At 41.4% G+C, this 18,032-nt stretch overlaps 1 protein-coding gene across 1 annotated transcript in view; it reads left to right on the top strand.

The window, feature by feature from the left end:
• The first annotated feature begins 2,924 nt into the window (after nucleotides 1–2,924).
• The window catches only part of SOAT1 (sterol O-acyltransferase 1), a 22,905-nt gene continuing 7,797 nt past the window's right edge, over nucleotides 2,925–18,032 (top strand). Inside the window, exons 1-6 of the mRNA XM_009994634.1 lie at nucleotides 2,925–3,050; nucleotides 11,031–11,089; nucleotides 15,370–15,518; nucleotides 15,604–15,663; nucleotides 16,076–16,183; nucleotides 17,879–18,032. The exon at nucleotides 17,879–18,032 is cut by the window's right edge and continues 120 nt beyond it. Coding sequence (XP_009992936.1) covers nucleotides 2,927–3,050; nucleotides 11,031–11,089; nucleotides 15,370–15,518; nucleotides 15,604–15,663; nucleotides 16,076–16,183; nucleotides 17,879–18,032 — 654 coding nt within the window. The 5' untranslated portion in view covers nucleotides 2,925–2,926. The remainder of the gene's footprint in view (nucleotides 3,051–11,030; nucleotides 11,090–15,369; nucleotides 15,519–15,603; nucleotides 15,664–16,075; nucleotides 16,184–17,878) is intronic.

Genomic DNA, 18,032 nt, shown 5'->3' with positions numbered 1-18,032 from the left:
GGGGGGGGTGGGATTCGGGGGCCCTCGGGGTTGTGGCTTTTGGGGGAGGGGGTGGGGAAGCGGGGAACACTTCCAGGGAGTTAGCGGAGGAGGGACCTTGGCTTCCTGGGCTGGGGTGTGTGCTGGGAGCGCCGTGAGGAGCTTCTGTCGTTCTCTTGCAGGTTTCCTTCTTTCTTTTCCCGTGTGGAATGAGCTCTAACTTTGTTTCTGGTTCCTGGGCTCTGCCGATAGCCCGGGTCTTGCCTGTTCCTGCCGTTCCCGGGGGGAAAAAAAAAAACCCAAACAAACACCCTTGGAGATCTGAAAGGGTGTTCGGCTGGAGGTGGTTATTTAGCATCAGCGCGGGGCTGGAGGTAGAAGGTGTCACCGAGCCCTTTCGAAATGCAAAGATGTGCTTCCTACAGGGTGCTGCTTTTGTTCCGAGGCATGCTTGTAATTGCCAGCCTTTCGAAAGGGAGGATGGAGAAACTGGGAGACCTTTCACCTGTGCCCTCATGCAGGTCATGCCTGTGAAATAGCTGGGGAGTTTCTGCTCGGAAATGTGGCCATCCGATACACGTTAGCGGTTGTAGGTGTCCTGCAAGTGGTCAGAGCAGAGTGTTTAGTCCTTGTGAAGGGAATGGTGAAGGCTTTGGAGTTATCCTGGCATTGCGGAGTGATTGTTTCTGTTCTAGCAGTGATTAGAGGAAAGATCTGATGCCCTCTTTAAGCACTGATGGTGCTGATAGGTGCTCAGCTACTGTAATGTTACACCTCTCTTCTTATGGAAACTGGAATAGGAAAAAGTTTGTTTTCATCGCTTTTCCCCCCTAGCACAGTTCTTGTTTCAGTGTGAAAAAGGCTCTGTTGTGATGGATTTAGCCTATATGAGTTGAATAACTTTAGGTTAATTGCCTTAATTATTTTCTCCCATACGTGATTTTTCCTTCCTCTTATCATGAAACTCTTAAGGTGAGGTACTCGAGTGTCTTTTTCACCTCTGGAGGAAGATGAAAAGTGTACTGAGAAAAGTATTCAGCTTGTGGTCCTTTGTTAGACCTGGAAAACCTGCACCTTTAAGGGCAAATGTGGCTCATAAGAACAACTGAACTTGGATCAGGTGGTAGTGGAAAGGCTTGTTAGTGGCCCAGGGAGTAGCTCATTGGTGTATGAATTTATAAGACAGCTTGGTTTCCCCATATACTGTTCTGTAGATCCAATTGTATGATCAGTTATCATTTCTTATCCTTTGATAGGGTTTTGGACAAGTCCCTGATGTAAGAAGAGAAATGTTTGTTTGCCTGTCCACAGTCTCCAAATAGCTGTAGGGCCCAGGTGGGCAAAATGATCCTTTGCTCTAACATGATGTGGCCATGTCTGTACCTGGAACCTTGTGGGAAGGCAGGGAAGTGGAAAGAGTTGTGTCTTACTGATGGTGACCAACTCATGTTTTAAGGCAGGAGGATTGCAGCAATATCTACAGAGCTGGTAAGAAGTGTGTATGTCCTGCCAGCTACCCTTTCTGTGCTGGTGAGCATAACTACTGTAGGGAGATCTACCATATTTTTGCCTGCTTCTTCCTGTTCTTCTTGTAAATGCTGTTTGCATTGTCTGAATTAGGATTACATAACGTATCAGGTGTCTTATAAAGCCAGCTGTGAAGTTTGTAATTTTTATGGTCTTATTTTTACAGCTTGTAGACCTGGCTGTGATCTCCTGGGACAGGAAGACTTAAGAGAGGCAGTACTGCAAGAAATGGTGTTGGTGATTGAATTACTGATGTGTCATTTGCAAAAGGGCTTTTTATCCCTATGTGCTGTGGTTCTTGAGAGGAGAGTAGGAGACTGCTCTGCTAGAGGAACAAACATAAGAAGCTGAGGCCTAAAAATATCTGATAAGTCTTACTTCTCTTTTGTAGAAGTGTCAGCCTCAGTATTCTGAGGAAATCCATCCTTAAATAATGTTTTACTTCCTTGGCTTTTCTACAAGTACATGAAATGTCCTTGCCGGTCTCTTAACAGCTCGCCTGTACTGGTGCATGTATTCTCTACACTAGCAACAAAACACATGCCTCTTTAAGAGTGTGTGCCAAGGTGAAAGAAAAAAAATAATCTAAAAAAAGAGAAGTGTTACTTCGAAAATATGTTAACATACGTGCCTTTGTGGTTTTCTGGGGGTCCAATCCTGAAAATTGTCCCTAGGAGTTTCTTGAGCTGAGTTTCAAGGAGAGTATGCTGGAATATTACTTCATGACTGAATTAGAATCCTTTCTTCATTTTGTAATTGAATGAGAGTTTTCTGGTTTCAGCTTGGCTGTGGTGATTCAGGTGTTCCCTGCTAGCAGCTCTGTCCCCAGCAGTGACCTTTGTCATTGAATAGGGCGCAGTTCAAACCTGGTTCTCTCTTCCTGTTTTTCCGTGGTTTGCAGTGCAGCCGTTGTCTGCAGGGTACAAGGATCTATTGAGGAAGCTGCTCTTTCAGTGAGCTCTGAAAACGTGTCAGGAAGGGGCCTGGCTCAGACAAAATAATGGGAGTGATTCTGCAAAGCAAACCTGCCAGATCTCTCTGAAGACAAATTTTGCTGTCGGACTGACTGTTGGAAAGAATTTGCAGGGGCTTTTTGGACTTCTGGTTTCACAAAGAGTCTGTAAGGGGAAAGGAGGGAGCTGTGGGGAGATATTTTGGTCGTGGTGGGGGAAACTTGCTTCATTACTTTGTTTCTTTACTGCTTGTAGTGAGGGAGAAGGAAGTGTGATCCACAGTGAATGACTAATATAAGTGTGTGCTTAATTTCCTCTACCCTTGTTCTGAATTGTCAGTGGAGGGAAGAAAGTCTAACTTGAGTGCAAAAAGGCTACGTAAATTTAGTCTTGAACAATATAAAGAGCAAATTAGTTTCTTGTGTCGTTAATTATCTCCTGTTCTTTTTCAGTTTATCTAGGCAACAATGGCAGGTGAAGACTGTGCAAGAAAACGCCCGTCTGGCTCCATTAAAACCTGCAAGACCCCTGAGAATGAGGAAACACAGAGGAGACCTGAGAATGAGAGGTCATTTCAAAACGCAAGCAACGGTGAGATCCTTTCGCTTGGGATTAGTTGCATCTCTGGCCTGTGATCTCCTCTAAGGAGTCCCCTCTAGCTCATGGCTCTTGTCTCTTTACTCTTTTATTTAAGTTTTTCTGCTTGTAGAAAGGCTGCCAAGGTGAAGTTGCCTGTGTACCAGCTGCAATTTCTCAGCAGGTTTAGGTTGTTTGGAGTGCTGTCCTGCAGAGTTTTCCCTTGGGGGCTGTGGTCACAGGGATCTAGAGTAAAGAAAGTTACTCATTGTCACAGTTGCATGTGTCGAGGAGAAGTTTTAATGCTGCAAATGGTGCAAATGCATCTTGGTAACAATTTGGAGTGATGCTGGGGGTATGTGCTTTAAGTATGTGGCTTCCTCAAGATTGAACAAAATTGTATTTACCATACTAGGCTAGGTTGGTGTATCCATGCTGACAGATGGATGCCACAAAGAATGATTCTCTGCTCCTGTGGGACTCTGTTAATGTCAGAACAGCTGCCTTCTATCCAGTCTCAACCTTTACTGCCCTAAAATAGAACAAGAAGCAGTTTGGTTTGTATTCATTTGTGTAGTGGTCACCCTAAAAACTGTGGCTTGTAGTTGGCTTTGTGGAAGGGCCAATGCTGCCTATGTCCTATCCCTTGATTTGGAGAGACAGTTTTGTGGCATCTCAAGTAATTTTGCCTGTGGACACTGACTGTAATTCCTGGGTTCTGCTGTACCACATTCCATCATGGTGAGGAATTAGTGATCAAACTGCAGCTTGTTGTCTTTCTCTTTGGAGACAGAATAAGCAAAAAAACTTAACTAGTTTATTACAACGTGCCACATGAGTATAAGTTCCAAAACTGTGATGCCAGTGACTCAAGGAGATAATTCTTATTGATATGGTTCTGAGTATAGTCACTATTTTCTAGTACTTCTTTTGACTGAACAGGAGTTGAAGCAAATTGAAGTTTACTACAAGTCAGATTTGTTCTTGTGAAAAACAAGTTGGAGAGCAAGCCGTCTCACAAATTACTTCGAGAGCTGGGGTTTTAAGCACTTGGTGGTACCATCATTGTAATTTTATCAAATGGGATTGTTCCATTAATGCTCTTTTTAGAAAATTGCATGGAGTTGATGGCTACTGGAAAACAGTTATGATGAGTTTAGAAGCAGACTTCTACCTTTTATTTATGGGAGCACCTGAACTGTTATGCATGAGTTTGAGTTCTTGCAAGTTTGTGGGTAAAGAATAAATATAACTGTGGTAATTAGCTCATGGTAGGTGGGTGTGCCTATCTTTAAAAGCATTTCATTTTAATACCTCTCGAGATGTGGCAGAATGTCACTGCAGGTGTGACACTGTGGGTGTGTAGCAAGTGAACATTTGAGGATAGGTATCTTAAAAGTGCACCAAGCTTTAAAGTGTGTACGTGTGCCTGGTAGGTTGGCTTAGAACAATACAGTGTGTTTTACTACAGTACAAACTGCAGTGAAGGACAGCAAGGACAGTGGGGAGTACTCCTGATTAGCTAAGATTAGGTGTCTCTTACCTTCCAGGGTTGCTGCCAATATGGAAGTGTCACAAAAGTGTTACCACTTCTTGCAGACTGTTTGCCCAGCACAGTGATGGGGACAACAGGGATGCCACAGGGAGATAGGAGGCATGAGTCTGATGCCTGACCACAGTATAGGCATGGGAGGAAGATGCATCCCTTTGGGTAGAACATTTCCTATGGTGAGGTTAGATCGGCATTACTGTGACACAAAGGTTGGAGCTTTACAAAGCTGGAGTGTTCACATGTTTCAGAAAGTGGCCTCTTCATGTAGCCCAGTATGTTTGCATAAGTAGATGGGGCTTTCTGTGAAAGCACAGCTGAGGTGGAAGAATTTCTCAGAAGTAGCAGCAGCCCTAGTCTTCTTTTCTTGCTTTCTTTTGTCCTAGCCATTCACTTCTGAATACCTGTTTCTAAGGCATTGATCCTGATGCATATAAAAAGGCAGCATGAGGCTGCTAGGTCTGACTACATCCTCTTTGTACTTCAACATCTTAACAGTGAGTGTTGTGTTGAAATTTAGACAAAATGCATGTTTTGCAGTCAAGGGATTCTAGCCAGGTCAAGACAATATCTTACATGCAAGTAAATATGCAGTGTCTTTGTGGCACTTCTTACTGTAGAAAAACTAAATTGCTTTAATGCATTTTTCCACCCTTGATCCTCCCTGATTTGGAAACACAAGCTGCTTTTTAACTTAAGAGTTATGGTGTCAAGGATCAATTGTCTTGTTTCCAGAAGCGTGTGAACTTTCTGCAGAAACTTCTAGGCCATTAATCCTTTTTTTATTAGAACTCAAATGCATTGGTTGATCTGAAATTACTTGGAGGAATTTTAATCCGTGGCTTTAGACCTACTTTAGATCTGACTCTTTTTTTGTATAGTTTATGTTGTTTTCTCCCTGTCTTATCAATTCTGCCAAAGACTGTCTCATTGCTTTGGAGGTTGAATAGTTTGTACTAGGGTACCCTCATATTTATAGCAATGTGGAAATATTCATAGCCCTGAGATTGCCAGAAGACTTCTTCTGTCTCTTGATATGTCTGTATCTTGTAATCACTCAACCTGTAATTTCACTTCTACATGGTAGCTGAACTTCAGTCTCATGCATCACTTTGCCTTGAATTGGCTCCAGTGTCATAATTAAACAACTAATTTGGTCTTGTCATAGAGTCAGCAGGTGACCTAGGCAGCAATAACCCCTTGTCAAAAGCCAGGCTTCCTTAATAAGATTAGTTTTATAAGTTTTCTGCTGGAGATACATAATTATAAAACTGTTCTGCTTAATGGGATGACGATATTGGGGGCAGTGCCAGTTGTGGGAAAAATTGCTAGGAGTGACTTGGTAGAAACTGGGTGGGCATATCTTAGAAGGTTAGAGAGGAATGGCCTTTAAGCATGAATCAGAGTGCCTCTAAAATGCTGCAGTTACACCATTCAAGACAGTAAACTGGTGGGTTTGGAGTCTGTCCTTGTTTCCTCAAAACTTCGAAAAAGGATTAGAAGTGTCTCTGTAGGCTGATCTGCAGAGAAGCCGTGTGGCATATCTGTGTTTGGTGTGAGTAAGCCTGTTTGGTAATGTTGGCCTTACAAAGGGCTGGTTATCTTCCAGTAAAGAGGTTACTATTGATCATTCTCAGTGCAAAAGTTCATGAAGCTGCATGAATTGCATGTGCCTACTGATAGATGTAGGAGGAGGGAGCTTTAAAACAGGCAGCAATTTGGAAAGCTTTTGGGTTTGCTCTCTGGCTTACAGCAGTAAGTGTTCATTGTGCCAACAGGCTGTTAGGGATTAATGAATTTGGGATTAAGCTGCTTCAATTGAGTTTCTTGAGTGGATTTCAAGGAGACAGATGAAGCAGAGCTGTCTTCTGAGATTAGGAGGACTCTGGTAATTCTAGGTGTTCTTGTATTGCAACCTGAGGGTTTGGTGAAGGCTGAGCAGTTTCTTCTGAAGAGCCTGTGGACAAACTGGCATGATAGAGAATGCTGGAGTTTCCTGCTGCTGCTGAAGAGGCTGTTTGGGTCCTGTCTCCCTGCAGAAATTACTTCTTAACTGAATTATTTGCCCAACTGCAGCACAGTGACCTGTGGCCTGTGCATTCTTCAAGCAGACCAGCTGAGCAATCTAGCCATAACTTGTTTCTCTCTGCTGAGTGACTAAATAAATTAGCCTAAGTCAGAATAAGGCTTATTGGTATCAAATAGCTAACTTATGTTGCATTGTACCATATAGGGAAGACTTTCTCTATTTACAACAGCCTTGCACTAGGCTGGATTTAGTATTGCTGTTTTCAGTTAACATTTTCCATGTTTCTAAAGACAGAGCCTTTGAATTCGGGTATCCAACAGTGACTGAAATTCTTCTATGTTGCTTTGACCTTTTGAGTGGTAGATTGTCTGATTGATAAAGAAATAATGAACATAATATTTTTAAACCCTTTTAAAGAAGGGCAGTGTTATGTTTGTATCCATGACTTTCCATGAAGATCCTTAAGCTAAACAGATCCTGACATCATTAGGGAAGAACACTTCTGAACTGCAAGTGCTGTGCTTGGATGTTCTGAGAAGGGTTCTTTTTTTGAAGCGTGTGTGTCAATAAACTTAAGTTTGTTTCTGTGCTTCTCCTAGCTTTTCTAGAAGGAGGTATTTTATCTTGAATGCTGTGCAGGGTCTTAGATAGCAGTAGTCCCCCTGAATTGTTCTAACTGCCCTTAGTCATAAGGTTATTGGTACCATGTGGGTGGCAATGGCTCAGAGGACTGGGCTGCAGGCAGCTGCTGTGGCTGGTGAAGTAACTACAGGCTGGAGCTGTAACACTGCACACAAGCCAGGGCTTTACTCAGATGGCCTATTCCCACTTGTGCTTTTGGAGGTAATTGCAGAATGTAGCAGTTAAATAAAATTAATGCTTTTTAACACCATTTCATTTTGAGAGCTCATGTAGGGGAGTGCGGCTGGTGTCTTATGTACAATCTGTTTTTCTTGGATCCCAAGCTGGAACACCAAGGGATGGGCTGAACGGGACACTTCTCTAGTCATCTTAAATGCCACTTGTCTGTAACATGTGCAGGTTGAAAAAGGGACAATGAGATCCTTTAAGAAAGGTAGTTTGTAAATGCTCTGAAACTTAAATTGCTCAAGCTTTCAACAAAAAAAGCCTTTCTCAATCTTCAGGTGATTAAATCTGGTTTCCCATGGAAACAAAGCTTACAACTAAATTGCAGATTGTTTGTTTTTTTCTTTTGATTTTTGAACTTGCTTAGAGTTTGGGCGGTGCAGAATTGTCACATCCTAGAAGGATCAGTTACTACAAGCCCAAGACAAGTGGTTAGCTAAATAGAAGTGGTTAGCTAGATAAAGAAAGATCTTATCCATGTCTTTGGAGAAGGAGCATAAGTCCCATTAAGTAAAACTTCTCCCTGTGTGCAAAGCTCTTTCAAAACAAACCCTGCTTCAGTCTCCTGTGAAATTTGCTACCATTTCATAGTATCCTTCAGAGAAGACTTTCTTCTTTATGGCTTTACACTTACTTCCCATTTTCCTCAGGCGTATCGCATCTTGTTTTAAATGCTAAGCTGTGCTTGCTTGTGTTGCACAGCCGTGAGTCCATTTTTGTAGTGATTTTGCAATCCCAGAGTGATACAGGGGGATGTAGACTTCATCTTCAGTGTCAAGAGTACAGTTCGTTTTAGACACAAAATCATGTGATGGTTATCTTCTCAAATGACTTGGGAGAACACAAGCAGCAGCTTGCACAACAAATGAGTGATTCAAGAGGGTGATGTGTTTGTGTTATCTGGTATCTGCCTTGGGGTGCAGCCTGATGCAACACAGCAGAGTGAGTTCTTGTTTCCTGGAGGGTTTCTTTCTACAGGAGCCTTTGCCCTGGAAAAGAAGTAACAAGTTGACAGGTGGTTTTACTTTGTTATATGACATGTATATACTAAAGACATAGAGATCTTGATTTGAAGGCCTTTCAAAAGATGCTGTGTGTCTAGTCTGTGCATACACACTGGTGTGTGGGTGGATAAAGTGATAGGAGGGACACTGCATGCAATTTATCAATTACAATGTTGGCACGTCAAAGACTTGCCTAAATTCCTGTGCCACTATTAAAGCTCTCTGTTGGGTATCTGTAAAACTATATCCATTTTTAAGGCCTGGCAAGTAAAAGGGGAGTTTTTATTTCCAAAGTGAGCCATTCCTGGGTAGCTGTAATAACTGAGGCTTCAAATGCAAGATCTAGCAGGAAATACATGGTCAAAGCAGTGTTTATTTTTAGCTTAGCTTATAAAGAAAACAATGCAATGCCCTAAGTCTCGTGTGTCCTGTCCTCTTTGGCCCTGTTGGACAGCTTCAGGCTAACTTGGTGAGGTCTTGAAGACTGGCAGCTGGTTAAGATACACAAATTCTTACCTTTCTGCAGAAAAAGGTTTGTTGTGCTTTCAGCTCAACAGCTGTGTGATCTGCTTTTGAGCAGGTAAGCACAAGGTGGTTCTTTGCCTAGTAGTAATGGGGGCAGGGGACTATGAATACAATTGTAGAGCACCACAGTGAGGGAGCAGAGCCAGTGAGCTTGTATGAATGGGATATGGTTCTGCCTCTGTCATGAATTGATTATTTCTATTTAGTGGGAAAGGGATGGGGGACTCTATTTGAGACTAGCAAAGTGCATAAACTGAGTGGAACAAGGGACTTTGTAATAGTATCTTACACTCCTTTCTCAAACAGTTTTCCAGACGGCTGCTGTTTGGCACAAATGTAGCAACATGATAAGCTTAAATGCTGAGGTGGTTTTTTTTGTCTTGGAGGTGAGATGCCTAGCAACCATGAAGTCTATTTTTGCAAAAATGAATTTTTGCATGCAGCCAAAAGTTCATGGGTTAGCTAGTTACCTTGTTTGTTATTGCACTACAGGGCTGCTAAATGATAGGCTGTTGTTACTGGTCTGTTCTTAAGTCTATAGCTTAGGCAGTGGCTTTTATAGACAAAAAAAGGTCTTCCTGTGTGACTGGGGGGAGTTAACACAAACAGCTGAGCATTGGTTCATTGAAGATAGTCTCTTGTCTCATTTAAAGCTTCTCCAGCATTGGAATTGGAGTTACCTCTGAAGCAGATCTACCTAAACTGTTTACAACTGGTTGCTTACAAGAGCACCTTCACAATAAAGTGTACTACAGAATCACTTGCTTCTGTTAAAACAGCACACTGTGTTTTGTGTGCTTAGGCTGTGTGCTTACAAGGAGAACAAGACAAGAAATCTGCATTATGAGCTGTGATGTTATGAATCTTTCTTCTCATCATACAGGAGCATAATGTTGGCATCTCTACTGCAAATGTGTTAGCTCATGCTTCCCTGAAATATTACTAGGCAATCAGTTCAGTACCCTCTTTTTCTAAAAGGGGTCGTGTTGTCTTAGAAACTGATCATGCAAGTTGTAATGCAGGCCATGTGTTCCTGCAGAAGGTACTGGCCAAACGACATGGACAAGACAAGGTTTGTTTCACCCTGATTAGTATTTTAGGGGAGTGTATGCAGCTGTTCTAATCTTGTTTTTCCTTCATATGCAAGACTCTCTTGTTTTAAATAACTTTATCTTCTGTGTTGTAGTTGTTATTGGAGAGGTGAAACACCAGCTGGCTTGCCAGCACTCTACAACCATTGCAGACAAATCTTGCCTTAAAACTCAGCTAGTCTGATTTATGTATATCGTTCCTCTTGCCATGGTAGAGGCATCTGAGGTGTGTACATTTCTTTCGGTGAGAGAAGGGTGGTATTTGAAGCTTTATGTGTGAACCAATGGTATTAGTAATGCTAAAAGTCAGATGATGTCAATGGCATGGTTAGACCTGACTCCTTCAGTGATGAAACACCAAGGAATACAGGCAGACTGATGTTTGGTACTTCTGCTGGGGGAGGCAGGGTGTGGGAGTACCCAGCTTTGAACAAAACTTTGCAACTTGCTGTTTAGCCTGTCTTCAGAGCTGGTGATGGTATTTTACAGATAGTCATGACTTGACTGACTTGGCAACATAGAGACCTCCAGACAAATTAATCTTATGTCTAGTTCACTGTGTGTAAGATAAAACTCTAATAAAAGATCAGTGCACTTGGATATGACCTTCTGAGGGCTGTTCTAATTGCTTTTTCAAGGCTGAATATGTTTAGGGACCTTGGGAAGATTTGTGAAGTTTCTGATGGAAAACAAAGCTTTCAAAAATGCCTCATCAGCCGTTGACTGTGATCTTAAATGGCTGTTTAAAATACTTTGTCATAGCTTATTAATTTCCTGCAAATTAGTTTTGAACTTACTGGGACCTTACTAGAAGTCATAAGGACTAATGAAAAATCAGTGTGCTGCTGTGTGTCGTGCTTTCTGTGTTGTCAGACATGCAGCTTGCATCATTGAAAATGCAAATGTTAAATATTTGCTTTCCTTCCCTAGGCCGGGTTGATGTCGACCACGTGATTACAAGGAAAATGCAGCTAATAGCAGAAGCTGAGGTAAATATACTCTGCTGCTTGCTTGTGGGGAGGAGTGGGATAATTGACCCTGAATGTCTTTTGGAGAGCCACTAGTCCTGGAACACAAATATTACTCTTCAGTCATAGTTTGAGTGCAGTGACTTTTACACAGCCCTCCTTCTCTGCTCCTCCTGACTTTGCACAAGAGGGGTGGTATTATCAATTGCAGTTCTGTCTCGCTTGACCCCAGTAGGTTGAAGTCCAAAGATAAGAGTGAACTTTGAGGCCTGTAGATAAAATGGAACTGTCCTTGCCACCAACTTTTGGCAGGGTGATTGTCAGCTAACCTGCTTGCATATTTAATCTTTGGAATGCTCTGTGTTCTGCTATCCATTGAATAAGGGGCAGTGTGTAGCTTGTAATCCACAGCTTTTGATGTCCTGTCTATGGAGATGACCTTCCTGAGCCTTGGTCCCACTCCTTGTCAGTGAGCAATACCCTCAAAGAAAGCTGCATTGGATATTTCCAACATCGTGTGCGTGAGCTGCCATTGTCTTAGCTTATGTTAGGGTGATTTATGCCCAAATTAAATCAAGTTAGCCAACAATGAACTGCACCCTCATTGTTAACCATTGTTCTGTGGTATGCATGTTCTTCAGGGCAAATCGTTCTGCACTCTTGCTTCATTGTATTACAGAGAACTCCATGGTAATGATGAAGCAATCTACTTGTGACACCCTTAGGTGAACATTAGGGAGTGGATACTTAGAAGACAGAAAAACATCTTGCACCTTTGAGATATATTCCTTTTTTTAAAAGTATTTTTTTTACCTCTGTAATTTATAACAGATATCACTAAAGTGTATTTAAATGTCTTCTTCAGAGAGTGTACTGCCTTTGGAGTAAATACTCCTCTAAAATTCAGCCCATTAGAGGGATAGTCAGCTCTGAATTTTATTTCATATTTTGTCTTATCTGAATGATTCTTACTGAGAACATAGTAGAGCAGGCTTTGTATAGTTCTCTGTAGACAAAACAGCCACTACAGATCATTGTGTTGGCAACAGATGCTCGCACGAGAAAACTTTGCCTGCTAAGCACATGCAGCTTTGTAGGTTCCAGGGAACACTAGCTGGTTGCAAGGGGACAACTTGATCTTGGATTTCTTTATTCAGGAATATCTCTTGTTTATAACTTTTTTCTGGCCACCAGCCTAGAATTACAGCATTATTGAAGCTGGAAAAGACCTCTGAGATCAAGTCCAACCTATGACCTAACGCCACCACATCAGCTAGATGATGGTACTAAGTGCCACATCCAGTCTTCCCTTAAACACCTCCAGAGATAGTGATTCCATTACTTCCCTGGGCAGTCCATTCCATTTTGTAGACAAAGTAATTTATCTGGTAAGAGAATTGAAGAAAAAACAGCAGCAACACTTGAATTATTGAAGTTTCTCTCAAGACCTGGGGAGTTCAGGTTTTAAACCCTGGGTTAGGCAGCTTGCAAATTTGTTTATTGTGCCTCAAAGCTGTAGTAATAGCTGTAAGACGGTAAAAACTTCCATCTACTGCAAAATTCCTGATAATTGCTGGGGTACGGTGTGAACAACTGTAATCCAAGCCTTTGTTCAGTGTACTTTTTACGTGATAAGTATCTGAGGTCTAGACAGATGCTTGACTTCTGTGAAGTGCTGCTCACTGACAGCTCCCCTTGGTTTAAATTACATTTGTAGGTCCCAAGTGTTGGTTGTTCATTGGATGCCCTCATTCATCTGCAGCCCAGTTTTAAAATCTATTTCTTTGTTCATCCTAAACAGAGTTGAGAATGGTGCATTCTGTCACTTTATCAGGACTGGTTGTTGTCATGTGTGGTGACTCAAATTACTAAATCTATTAGAATAAGTGAAATGCTGGGGAGCTTTTGCAACTTTCTCTCTAATTAAGCCACAATGTTACAACCCTCAACTTTCTGTGATTTCTCATCAATTATTGGCCAGCTTCTGGCCAATAAGATTTCTCATCAATTATTGGCCAGCTTCTGGCTGGCATAGCATTCTTTTCATATTTGCCTTCCTTTTTTGCTTTTTGGATGACCTGACTCTTTTGTTTAAAACATAGTGGCAACAGCTGAGTGGATCTGCCCAGATGCTTGTCTGAGACCAGGCTTGCTTCAGGACACTCTTGCTGAAGTGCTTTCCATTGGGGGAAGCTGCATCAAGGCTATCTGTGTATCTGTGCCCTGCCATGATGAAGGCTGGTGGGAAGTGCCTTCTCTTAAGTTTGGTTTCTTTGGTGCCTGGATGGTACAATGCACTGGGCTTCTTGAGTGCCAACAGTTAAAATTACACAATTAGATTGCCCTCTGAATGGCAGTAGTAGTAGTTGACAGTGTAACACAAGATGTTGTGCAGTTTTGTTGGAGAGAATTACAATTACTGTAGCGTTGTATCATATTCTGTTTAATCAGAACTTGTGCCCTACTCTCCCAGTATAAACATGTAGGTTGATGTCAGGCCTTGAGGGCTGTATTAGGAGGAGACAACCTCAACAGAGTGCAAACTAAAGAGAAGAGGTAGTTTAAGGAAATAATGTCCGTTCCTGAGAGGAGATTAGGCTGAAAAAAAAAATAAATTGGGAGAGGCTTTAAATAAAAATATAGGTTTTGGTAGGAATTAAGTGCTTTTTTTGGTAGGGAAATTGAGTGCTTTGAAAGAAAGGAGGAATTTCTATTCGGCTTTTTTTTTTTTGTAGGGATATGTGTGTGCATGCAGTAAAAACAGGCTGTGCCAGAATTTTCTGGCAGTGTTTTCTGTTACAGGCTGTAGTGGCAAAGTACCCAACTAACTTTTTTGTCCTGTTTTTAAAGGAATAAATCCACATGTCTGCAAGAAACCATCCTCTGCCCTCCAGAAAGCAGTATCTAAGAGTAGCTACCTCCTAAGAGCTTCTGTTTCATTAAGCACTGCTAAAGCTTGTTTATTATATGCTGGCAGCTGCCAAATATGGGGAAAATGTTTTTATTAAGTTAAATATTAGTGTGTATCTTTTCCTAGTCTTTAAGGTTCCTTTCAACTTAAACCATTCTATGATGGTTCTGTGATGATGAATTGCAGACAGGAAAATACAGGAGTTAATTGCATGAGCTATTCTTCAGGCAAGACAAAAGGGATATGAAAATATCTTAGCTTTACAATTGGACTTTTGAAGATCAATGATAGTCATTGTCTGGATAACCTATTATTAGGAGTGTTAATTAATGTTTTATTTTTTAGGAAAGAAACACTTTATCAGGTGAGGCAGGCAGTCTTTGACCAGGGTGGCCTAAGCTTTATCCATAATAGATAATCTCAATTTTTTTTGCACTGTATCAACATATTTTACCAGAAAGGTGGTAGAGAGGGGGATGTTCGCAGTGCTTTTTCATGCACTCTTAGAAGTCAAGGTCTCTAGTAAACCAGATGCTTCAGAAGTTGCCTTTGTCTAATAAAATGAGAGGAAAAAAAATTATGAATAGGCTAAAAATGGTGCAATTTTTGTCACATTTGACTGTAATAGAAAAGATAAGCTGTATAAAGCTGTCTGAAGGAGAGTGAGCATAGAATATTCAACTGGAACATTGGATTCCCTTGGTTCTTGAACTTCAGTTTTCCTGCCTACCAGTTTTGTCTCTCTCACTGCTCAGTTTTAACACTTAGCAATGTTACCCTGTTTGGTTGCTGTAGTGAAAATCTTCTGTAATTCTAGTGGTATGTGGAAGTTTTAAATCAAACAGTGGCAGCAGAGAAAGGGTAAATTTAGTCCTTCCTGCACTCTCATCATTGAGATCGTTAATGAGTGAGAACATCAATAGCAATTAACTACAAGCAAGAAAAGGTTCGTTTTCCCCTCAATATCAGTGGATGGACTAAAAAGTAAACCTTGTTCTTGTTTTGTGTATTAAGGACATAACTGGTTAAAACTGATAAGTGTTTTCTGAAGCTCATGTACCTAGTTTAGCTCAGCCTTCTAAGCAGCATAAAATATGTGAACTACCTGCCATTCCAGATATACATGAAGATCAGTAGGTTTGCTTTGCTCCTCTGTGTTGCATCTGATAGAGAAGATAAACAGTATTCAAAGTCCTCTGGCCTGAGGTGTGTGAACAGGCCAGGATAAATCCCAGATCTTATCCAAGTTGGCTCCAGCTGTTGGCAGGTGGTAGAGGAATGCTTTTTTAATGCATTGCTCTGTCCTGCTCTTGGATAAAAAGGAATATAAGTATTTTCTGGAGATATATCCAGAGAGTTAAACAATTTTCTGCTGTTTTTACTCTATCAGCAATTGAAGCCAGCTTTCATGAAGGAAGTGGACAGTCACTTCACAGAGTTTGTGAACAGTTTCGTAGCAAAATCTGCACTCCTGGACTCATCATCTTCAGCTTCCCTCTTCCCAGCTTCCTGCTCAGAGAAGGAACTGCACAAAGCCAAGTAAGTCAGTCCTAAGCTGTTCCTATAATAAGATTGTTTTCTGGAAGCCTTATTTCCTTATCTCCAATGGACTATCTCTTTGCAGGACCTTAAGGGCTCCCCCAGAACATGGGAAGATCTTTACTGCCAGAAGGTCCCTCTTGGAGTGAGTAGCTTTACTTCATGTTGTCTATTAAATTGACTGAAAATACCCTTGACAAGCAAACTTACTAGCCTCTTTACTTTGAGGTACTTTCCCTTCCCCCACCCATGGATTTACATTCAAACCCTTGTGCACTAATAATCCATGTAAGCCTCTCTACTACAGCTTGCAGGCTTTCCAAATGGCAACCTTAATTACAGTCCTTTCAGTACCACTAAGATAATGGCTAATTATCCTGTGTCTGAGGATAAACCGAGGAAGTGCCTGTGTAGCCTGGCACCCAAATGGTGTATGAACTTTAGGCTTCTGCACTGGGATGGTGCTGATGTCATCTTGCCTTAGTGGGAAGCACTTTGTAAGGTGACATAGTGGAGGTGTGACGTGTTAACAAATGGTGTACAAATCTCTCTCTTAGTGAGCTGTTTGAAGTGAGTCACATCAGGACGATCTACCACATGTTCATCGCTCTTCTCATTGTCTTCATCCTTAGCACACTTTTAGTAGACTTCATTGATGAAGGAAGGTAAGAAATATTTGGAAAAACAAGGACCAGGGCTGGGAATTGCTTCCCAAGCACTGGAAGTATATGGAACTGCAGAACGGTGCATAAAGAAGTGGGAATCCTTCACTGGGATGTTGTTGGAATGGGGTTTTCAATTTGAACTACTTAGAATATATGCTGTAATTCCTGTTGTGGGCATATGAGAATTTTAAATCAGATAGCTAGGATGTTAGGAGAATCCTACAGGTGTATTCCATGAGAATTAAAGCTGCCACAGTTCATCCTAATGTCCTTGGGTCATGTTAAAGCTGACAAAAGGGAGGGGTCTTCACTGAAGGTGCATTGCTCTAGTTTAATATATTTAAGGAAACAGTAACTTTCAGCTGCTTCTATTGCTCTGAGGGAGGACTGTGTTTAGAAAACCTTTAAATACTTCAGCAGTCCCCTTCTGTTTAAAAAGGAGTCCTGAAACATTGTACTTGGGCTTAAACAAAAATAGGACTTTATGGTTTTGCTGGGGCAAGACTCTCAGGGATGTTGGCACAGCTAGATCTGAATAAGGTTGTGAAAGATAGGTTTCCTCACACTTGTTTATTACTTTGAATAGTATCTTTTTGGCAAGCTGTATCTCATGTACACAAGTAGGATTACATGTTTATCTTGCTGATTATCTGATCTTCAGTGTACAAAACTAGAGCTGTATCTTGATTACAAACAATTGTCCCTCTTGTCTTGAATGTTGTTTAGCTGTTCCTGATTTAATAGTGTTTGAACATTAGGGGAGAATAGGTATTTACCTTTAAAATCAACTACAAGAGCTGAATTCTCTCATTAAAAAAACAAAACAAAAAACCAAACAAAAAAACCACAAAAGACAAAACAAAACATTGCTGTGTTCTCAGCTACATCTGATAATTTGGATCCAGTTTGCAATTGAGCCTCCACATGAAAACAAGTAAATTGTACTGGTGTACTCTGCTGCCTTGGCCTCTGACCTTGGTTTAGAAGAACTGCTTCTGCATAGGGCTAAGCTCTGTTGACTTCGATAGCCAGTAAGGCTGGCTAGCCTTTCAGTTATGTCCTTATGTTTTAAGCTTGAGTGAAATGAAATGAAGTACCTGGTGCACACCATATGGACATACTTAGTCTGACCATTTAATGACCCTAAGCCTTTTGGGTGGCTTCTAAACTGAATCTGTCTGGAATGCCTACAGTTTTCACAAAGCAGAATTAAATTGAGTGCTTGATGTTAAAATACTTCACACCTATCAAGGAAAAGCCTCTTTAGGTGCCAAACTCCTGGGAAGAATGTTTTTCTAACGTAACAGTGATGATGTCTTGGGAGCATTTCCCAGAAGCTCTTTTCAACTCTAGTTCAGTAGTCACGTGCTTGTTCTTAGCAGGGATGAGCTTGAGTGTACTCTTAAAACACATGCTGATCTTAAAAATGTGCTTAATCCCAGTGGGATTTGAAGATAAGCTGTGCCTGACTGCAGACATGGTGTGAGTCCTTATTTCTTATTTTCTGATGTGCTTGTGGGTGGTCACTTAAATCTGCCACCAACGACCTGCTGTTTCTGAGCTAAAAATTGCCATCTAGTCTGTCAAACAGTTATCATGTGGAAGCTTTGCATTTTGTAGCCACTTGGTTGAAGTAGAAGTATTTCTAATGATACAGTGGACACTGAATACTGTCTCTTTCCTTGTGCCTTCTAGGCTGGTCCTAGGATTTGATCTTTTGGTCTTTGTTTTTGGGAAGTTCCCAGTTGTCTTCTGTACTTGGCTGTGCATGTTCTGTGCCACAGTTACCATTCCATACAACCTTTTTGTTTGGTGGGCCCAAGGCTACAGCAGCTCCTCCCATCGTGTC

This window comes from Chaetura pelagica, unplaced genomic scaffold (genome assembly GCF_000747805.2).
Source record: "Chaetura pelagica isolate M959 unplaced genomic scaffold, ChaPel_1.0 scaffold363, whole genome shotgun sequence".
Classification (NCBI taxonomy): domain Eukaryota; kingdom Metazoa; phylum Chordata; class Aves; order Apodiformes; family Apodidae; genus Chaetura; species Chaetura pelagica.
The sequence above is the reverse complement of the archived record's forward strand: the minus strand, read 5'-3'. Positions and strand labels throughout refer to the sequence as shown.